Here is a 9,119-nt window from a genome sequence, read left to right on the forward strand (position 1 = left end):
TTTTTTTTTTTTTTTTTCTTTCTTTTCTTTTTTTTTCTTTCCTTGTTTTGTTTTGAAGTGGAAGAGCCATCTGTTCTGTATTTATATGAAAAGTAGTTTTAAAATTATTTGGCTTCCCACTGCTTTGAAGTCTCTGCAGATCTGGCATGGATAGAATCCCATCAGTCAAACATTGCTGGTGTGGCTGCACAATTTATGGAAAACCAACAATGTGTTTACCTTTCAAATTTGTCATGATCCTGCTTAGGTCTCTTGTTATAGGATTTGTTTTTTTCTGTTTCATCAAGCAAGACTGCGCATCAGGAAAGCCCTGCTACCTTTGCAGCCCTTGGTTGTTAGCAGGGAATGTATTTTATGAGGAATAACTTGTGCTTTAGCATCAAGCAGCAAGCTTGATAGRGGACATAACATGAGTACTACAGAGGAGGACATGACTCAGATATTTTCTTCTGGACTTAAAGTTTGCTTTAATTTGAAAGAAAAGTCTTCATATGTGAGATTTTAAAACTGTGGATGGAGAAAAACAAAGTTTGTGCTTATGTTTATAGGGTCCTTTATGTAATATAATWTAATTTATTGTGTGAATCTCTTTCTGTAACAATGTAAATACAAACTCTGTGGAGTTTTTCAGGCTAAGACAATGCCTTTGATTTTGCCTGAAATATCAGTGCTTAGTTTTCTGCATGAAGTGTCTGTCTGCACAACAGCTGATATCCAACCAGGAACAAAGAAAAATATAGCTGCTGATTTCCTCGAGGGTTTTCCCTGCAGTGACAGAAAGACATCCCATACTATTTGTTTTATTTTAAAATAACRCTCTGAAAATGTGAAACCCAGAAGAAAGAACAGATAGAAAGCAGAGAAATCATTGACTACTTATAAGGCAGATAACTAAGAAGAGTGCAAACATGCTTTTTTCTGTGTAATGGCTACTGTTTCCAATATTTGCTACTAAATAAATTACAACTATAAAAATACTGTATCTGTTTACTCAAAAAACAAACAAACAAACAAACAAACAAAAAACCACAAAAATTAAAAAACCCAAACAACCCTATGAGAGTTAGGTATGAAAAGTTCCTTGAGGCAAAAAATTTCACAGAACTTGTTTTTACTGTAGCTATCACCATTGCAAAGATGTTCAATTTTCAAGAATTAGTTGTGACATTATGTTATGCTATCAAAACAAAAGAAGAAAGACAAACACTTTGGAGTCTGCCTGTATTACATTATTCTTTAATATAAATGATGTATAAGTTTTACAAATTAGAGAGATTGACCTTGGAGTATTAAGAGTCTGCAGAAGGTTCTTTTCAGGTGATGTTTTTGTTGAGTATATGTTTAGCTTTGAAGATTGATAGTAGAAATGTGCAGCCTACCTTTGATTTGCTTGCTACCCACTGGTATGGGTTAAAGAATCCCAATTTACAGAGGGCTCCAAACCACTCTAAATAGATACTTCTACAACTCATATCCCAGCAACGTCCATAATTGCAGTTATTTCACTTAGGATTTTGCTTATAGTCTAAATTCCACAAATTCATCAGMTGGAGGAGCCTGCATATCTCTACTTCACAATCACTTCCTTTTTTCAAAAACCAAAGCCAGTAAAGGACACTGACAAATGTACAATGCAGAACAAGTKAACAGTGAAYTGCTATGTTTTTTTGTTTGGATAAWTACATGGATTGATAACAGTGACTAAACCCTTATAACATACTCTGCAAGGCACGAAAGTCATAAAAACTGCTCTTGTAACCAAGGTGAGAAGAATTTGCACTAGAGAAATTTAGTCATTGAGCTCCAGATATAGGTTACACTTTTTTTTTTTTTATTGCAGACTACTCAATATTTTGTTCAGTAGGATGATGTTAGGCTAATTCTGAATAGCATTACTCTAAAAGAATGGCAAACTTAAAAGAACTATGTGTACAATACGAATTTATTTTATTTTTCCAAAAATAATGACATTAGCAACAACTTTATTTGTCTCTGCTAAATAGATACATTCAGAATTATCTTAGAGTTATAGCGGATATTTTTAAACCTCCAGGGCCTGAAATAAATTTAAAGGAGGTAACTCTTACCTTCTCAAGTCTCAACATGATTTGAGAGTCTTTTTTTTCCCTCTGTTATTTTTGTCTGTGTGGCTATAAAAATAACCTCAATCACTATCTTTTTTTTTTTTTTTTAATACCATAACTTGAAAAATATTTACTCCAAATTTCATATACAGTGGAATCTGAAAACCTGTAGCATTCAGCAAACTGAGAAATGCCACAGAAAGCATGCTGGAAAAGAAGGCTGAAATAAGTCAGTTTAAAGCACAGTTGGCAATTCTTTTTGATGATATGCTCGCTCTTGTACATCTGTAATGTTTCATTTATTCTACATCAATGGATCATCTCCACTTAAAGTGAAGCTTCTGGCATTTGGAGTTAATTGTTAGCAACAATTTTTTTGAACAGGCCTATAAYAACAGATACTTTAGCTGGAACACAACCGAACCCCATCTTTAGACATCTATTTGTAATTTCCAATCTGTACTGCAGAGCGTTCATGGATACACCGGAAAGCAGAGGGTTGGATTTCCCAGTACTGCACGGGGTTGCTGAAGAGGCTCACGCCGGAATAGCTGGCCTTTTTGGTGTTGTAGCCAAGAGGGCAAAAGTCATTGATACCAATGGAAGCAATTTTGTTGTTGTGAAGGTAGACTACCTGAAAAGCACAGAAGCACTGAAGTGAGAAATAGAGCTACCCTGGTAAATAACAGAAATTATTTCATATTAAATGCTTGGTGTACATTTTGCAACATTATACAAAATCTTTTTTTCCAAATGAACCCTTGAGTCTGTTTACTTTTTGAAATACCAAGTGTACACCTAATTGAAGTAATTTCTACAGAAARGGCAGAGACTGTGTAAGGCAATCCAATAACATTACTGTCAGCTAGTTGTACTGTAACAAAAACTGGACTCAAAGATGTGAAATTATTAATACAGCACTGTGGCTCAGAAGCACRACTGTATATAGAGAAGGTATTTGATGCTAATTGGTTTCTCTCCATCTCTAATGCCTTCATTCTCATGAGTGCAACTATACAGGACTCAGAGCCAAAGTAACCACTAGAGATGATTTAAAATAGCTCATGAATATTATTTTGCTCCATATTCACTATTTCTTGAGAATTTTGCCAAGCTAATTTACATTTGGGGGTCTTCATTCTTTGGGTGTTCTCTGTCCTGTAAAATCTTAGTCCAGGTGAAGATAGATTTAAATTGCTCCCAAGAGGCAATAYTTCTAGATATCCAGCCACAAGGACCTCAAAAATACTGGGGATGTGAAATGACTATTTCATCTATTCACCCTCCTAATGGCACTTTTTTTTGCAAATATTAAAGGAAAAGTTATTGGGAAAGGTTGCAAAATGTCACTGAGTAGAACTAAAAGAAAAAAAAAAAAAAACAGAAAAAATGTTGTTAGAAGGTATTTTTTGAGTAAAGAGGAAACCAAAGTACACAAACAATCCCATATCTGTTGTGGACCCTCAGACACACAGAGTCAACAAATGTACACCTCCAGATCTGTACACTCCCATAACCATTTCCACAATAAAAAAACAGAATAACAGTCTTCCTGTTATATGCATTACTTAATAATAACATTACTTATATTATATACTTATATATACTTATATAAGTATTACTTATAACATTACTTAATAATTCAAGAGTTTGTGAAACTTGCAGCAAGTTGCAAATACTGTGTACAGTTCTATTCAAGACTGAATAAACACACAAATACCATTAAGAACCTTTCAACTCTTGCTCTCGGAGGCAGTATGATAAATTTTACCTGTATATATTTGTGATCACCCAGCCCACTGGGTACTCTGACAAGTTCATTGTTGTTCAAGTGGAGCTCTCTCAGATGAGGTACATTGTTAAGAGAGCCATTCTCAACTGAAGAAATGCTGTTGAAACTGAGACCCAGTCTGAAAAAAGAAAAAGGAAGGCAACAAAAATGTGTTAAACTTGCTCACAAAACTTTCTTCTCTACATTGCTGTTGCAGAACAGACCAGGCTAATTTTCAGAATTATATGTGAGTTAGGTAGAGTTAGCTTAAATAAATAAATAAAAATAAATTTGATGTTTGATTTGAATCATTTATCAATTATCACTTTATTATTCAACTTGTGCTTACGATACTGCAACTTTGATGAGCTATATATATATAGCTGATCAGCYGTATACAGCTTCGATGAGCTGTAAATATATACTGTGCACTTGCACAGGCACCAGGCTTTCTTTAGAAGGTGAAAAACTGGATAACGGATAACTTTATATTTTGTATAACTTTAGAAGCACTGTCTGAAACTATTCTTGTCAGACTACACAGCCCATAATACCAGAACTGTTAAGCTCCAAACTTCATCACTTCCTTCTAAGATACTTACGTAGTTAGAGCCAGGGACTTACATCTTTCTCTTAAGTTCCAACCCAGTGTTTTCATCACAAAATCATCCTTTCTGCTTTCACATCCACATACCATGTTTRTAGTGCAATTTATGTTCAATTTGGACAGTCTGGTTCAACTGTGTATTTCTGTGTTAATATTATTTGTTTTTCAATTGGCAAACTACTGGAATTTTTCAAGACACTCTCCTAAATTACAATGCTTTGTGTTGCAGTAAAGAAATCACTGCCAATACTTCAGGAATTGCCATCATCAGGAGTACTGTAATTTGACAAAATGATTTCTATAAAGGCTAAATCTAGCTCATCTATTTTGCTCTTTTTTTCCCATAAGCAATCTTTTTTTTTAATATTAAAAAGGAAAATACTCAGATTTATTAATAACTTAATCATTAAGAAAATTTAATATGTGTAATAAGAATAATAGTTTGCTATAGAGGAGTACATTTAAAAAAGGCTTCTTCACAGTTATCTAATAACTTGTTATTCTTTGTGGCTTGTAGCACTTTCAGAATCTGGGGTCTGAACCTAGAATATAATCACAGAACTGAAAATTCCTGTTTGATCATTATGGCAGAGAGGTTTCCTAGTATTAATTAGTATTACACATCATGCAAATAGTCTTATACTAATTTAAATATTGCAATGTTTTCAAACCATTAAATGACAAAGGAAAGTTTAATGAGATGTCCCACTTACATCAGCAGCAATTTATTTCACAMAGAAATCAACTCATAGTATCCCATCCCCTTACTAAAGTTTGGTAATGAAGATTTTTAATTGAAAAATTATTAGCATAAACTTTCTTTTGAATAGAGTATACCAAGGTTTAGGAAGGCTTGGTGGATTGGCTACTACAGAGAAATTCAGTCTGAAGTTCTACTGAATGCTTGCAAAGGACTTCAGAGATGGTTACTCATAGTAAATGTCTTTGAAAGGATTAGGAAATAACCAAAAACAACCACATTTTGTCAGRGGGCTATAAATTCTTATTTGATGCATGTCTAAATATCTAAATCCTTGCTGCATATGCAGATCTACAAGCAGATGTGTCACACCTGGAAGACCAGTATGAAAAACAGCCGTTCTGGCTATATTAGTCTGTTGAAGACAAAGTAATCCCTTTGCACAGTCTTGTAGGGAAAGAATGAAATTGTGGGAGTCTGTGGAGGAGTGGGCCTAAGCCCCACGAGGAGTGAAGAGAGATGTAATTACATATCCTCTAGATGTCTTACAAAAAAATCTCTCAGCCACTTGGGGCCATACTTACAGATGAAGCAAACCAATATTATTGTGTAAAACAGAGGATGATTAAGAGTGTTTGGAAAGAATATGGTCTTCATCACCCTTCCCATAGGAAAAAAAAAAAAAAGGAAGAATGTGAAAAATCCCCATTGCTTCAAACATTGAAATATTACTTCCTTTTACATTAGTGAATAAGTAACTTTTCCCCAGTGTTTCAGTAGATCTAGTCCCAGTGCTCTAAATCATTGAAGAGTGTAATCAAAAACATATCTAAAAATTGAAGGAATCCTCAAATAATTTTTAACCTTTTTTCTCCAATGTCCCTGCTGAACCATTATATCTTGTTGTTTTGTTTTGGTTTTTTTTTTTTTAAAGGAAGCTTCATTATGCTAAACATCATCATTATTATGAACTTATTATGAACTTATTATGAACTATAGGATCATTAAGGTTGGAAAAAACCTCTAAGATCACCAAATCCAAATGTTAATGTGACCACGCCATGTTCACCACTTAACCATGTCCCAGGTGCCACATGCCCTTTGAAACTTCCAGGGATGATCATTCTACCTGGTGAAGTGTCTGACTACCCTTTCAGTGAAGAGTTTTTTCCTGATATCTAATCTAAATGTCCCTTTGTTTGGTGCATCTTCCAGTGTGTGGAGCCAAACCATCTCAGTAAGCTTTATTAGTATATAGGCATTAGAGATATCAGATATGTGTTGTGAATATCCATTTGGAGCTCAGTCCTGCCTGTAATCAGCAAAGCATTTGTTGTTCTTTCATAAGATTATTGTTTTTTCACTTAAGCACTCTGTGAAGGCTTTTGAAAGACTGAAGAGTAATTTTACAAGGAAAACAAACAAACAAAAAGAACAAATATGGTATATTTCCTAGAACAGAAGAACTCAAAAGAGAATGAGCAAGAGACCTACACCAAGCTCTTTTATGAAACATTTTACAGTTTAAAATACCTTAACACAGTCAGAAAATTTACCTGTTTCTCAAAGTTTAACTGTGCTGTAGGGCAGCTCTTAGACTGTTGGGCTTGAGTCAATATGAATAAAGTTGTCTGACTGTGTTCTAATACCTCTGAAGTCTTAGATGTATAAATAAAAGCTGGGTTTTGGAATAGCCTGCTGGAGCTCTTCCATAGCTCCTTCCTTTCCTCATCTCTCAGCTCTGTTTGCTCCAATGTGCTCCTAGCTCACCAGTTTTTTTCTCCATTACCTCTTTTGCCAAAGGGGATCTCTGACTATGCTTGGGTTACCTACTTAAGCACAGGGCAGATAGTGTATTAAAATTTGATGCCTGCTCTGAGCAGCTCCACATTTCCACATCACGATCAACAGAATATTTTGTTGCTCCATACAGTACAGACACAATAGAAGCAGTCCAAGATTAGATATTTTAGGAGTCATTGGCACTTGCTGTTTAAAACTTTGCGTCTTAAGGCAGACTCCCAACAATGTTGTCTGTGTGAGGCTGCTTGCAGTGTTCTCCAAGTGTGAATGTGAAAAACAGAAAAACTGTCATTTGCAAGACACCCCACTACCCCCACCTCCRTTAAATTATTCTCTGCCTGAGTAGTTATCATCTTGGTTTCGTTTAGGAAGTTTTCTTATATGTTGTATTCTATACTAAGCCTCTGTTACAAACTGCTGCATAGTCCTCTAACYCATAATTACAGTGTTTTATTTTTTCATTAAAATCTAGGACAGACTTTTTTTTTCAGTCTGTGATCAAATATGAACATAAAACATAAGATGAAGTGTCTTAATTTATAAGCTCTGGTAAACTGTTCTAAGCTCTATATCTTGGAATTTTCAGACACAAATCATGTGTTAGGTTACTGTATACTTCATTGCACTGAACTGCTGTCCAAGCTACTACAAATAGTAATAAACTTAACTCCTGTTATTCAGTCATCTTTCTTTGATTTCTGTTTTCTGTCCTCATTATGATAAGTGGAATGATTACATGAAACTGCATTATTTAGATCCAGTAATCTGATTAATAGTTTGGTTATCAGTGTTTTTGATCAATTAAACTTTTTTTAATAGTAATTTTTTAAAGTATTGAATTATTAAAATAACTTGTAATAAAGGCATGTTTTACTGTGCTACATATTTTTTGATGCAAATTCACAAATAACTTTGCATAACTACTTTGGAGAATTTTCTTTTGATTTTTCTACAGTTAGGGAAATTTATTTACCCATATAGTCACAGATTAGCAGAGTAAAATTACTCTGACAGTGTGATTTTTCAATTAAACGTTATATTTTTTTAAAAATCATGTTTCTGGACTTATTGAAGACTTGCCTTTCTTGAAAAACAAAGGAATCACTTTTGAGAGAAGTTTTGGTTCCCATGTGTTTTTTCCTCAGTTTCCATGCAAAAKGTATGAGCAATACTGTACTCCAAGAAAACAGTATAAACCAAACATGGACACAAAACAGGAGAAACATGATATAATTTTTTTAAAATGCCATTATTCTCTTTTCTTTTTTTTTTTAATAAATCACATAAACAGTTGTTCTAGTCATATATCACTCATAATTGAAAAGAGACAAACAGTTTTGCAAGAAAAATAAAAGAGGTGTTTGTTCTCTTCAATCAGTACACAGATCCTTGGAAGCCTTTCCTGCTAAGTTATGACTATTTCAATGATTCTAACTCTCACAAAGCCCAGATTGATGTTTTCTTATTGTGTCTCTGTTGGTTGAAATTTAAACTAATATTTTACGTGAAAAGAAGAAATTAATCCTTACTTTGCCAAGTTGGTAAGTCCAGAGAGACTTTCAGCATCAATCTTGCTTATTTTGTTGCCATCAAGGTGAAGTTCAGTAAGGGATGGAGGAAGGCCTGAAACAGGGAACACCACCAAATTACTTTTTATTATATTGGATTATTAACTTTTTTTTAAAGGATTTGTATTATACCAAGGCTCTGTTACAATTGACAAAAGATTTTTTCTGAACATACCCATGAAAAATTCACTGAATGAAACAAAGAACTTTCACAATCAGGGAAACYAAAACTAGATAGTAACAACTTATTTAGCATGAAATAAGACCAAGCTCCTTCAGTCATTATAGAACAGTTAACTCTTGAAAAATACTTAAATTAAATTCCTCTCAGATATTACTTATAGCCTTCATGATTATGTAAATGGGATCTATGAATTATTGTAGGAGAAAAAAACTTTTATTTTAGCCAGACTACTCACATACATAAATGTGCAAACATTTGGCACCTAGATATTTAAGAAGTAAAAGCAGTAGAGAATGCAATTGTAGTAGGAGGCAAAATTTAATTTTATTGTCATTTTCGTTAGGGTTCATACTAACTTACAAATTCTGTTTATCAGGGAAAAAAAAAAAAAAAAAAAAAAAA

The 9,119-nt window shown here is 33.8% G+C and overlaps 1 protein-coding gene across 1 annotated transcript in view; it reads right to left on the bottom strand.

The window, feature by feature from the left end:
• Positions 1 to 2,145: 2,145 nt before the first annotated feature.
• The window catches only part of DCN (decorin), a 36,458-nt gene continuing 29,484 nt past the window's right edge, over positions 2,146 to 9,119 (bottom strand). Inside the window, exons 6-8 of the mRNA XM_057378917.1 lie at positions 8,495 to 8,588; positions 3,856 to 3,994; positions 2,146 to 2,718 (exon numbers count right to left, since the gene is read on the bottom strand). Of these exons, the coding sequence (XP_057234900.1) occupies positions 2,524 to 2,718; positions 3,856 to 3,994; positions 8,495 to 8,588 (428 nt within the window). The 3' untranslated portion in view covers positions 2,146 to 2,523. The remainder of the gene's footprint in view (positions 2,719 to 3,855; positions 3,995 to 8,494; positions 8,589 to 9,119) is intronic.

This window comes from Malurus melanocephalus, unplaced genomic scaffold, assembly GCF_030028575.1.
Source record: "Malurus melanocephalus ecotype Western Australia unplaced genomic scaffold, MMel_1.1 scaffold_380, whole genome shotgun sequence".
In the NCBI taxonomy this organism is placed as follows: domain Eukaryota; kingdom Metazoa; phylum Chordata; class Aves; order Passeriformes; family Maluridae; genus Malurus; species Malurus melanocephalus.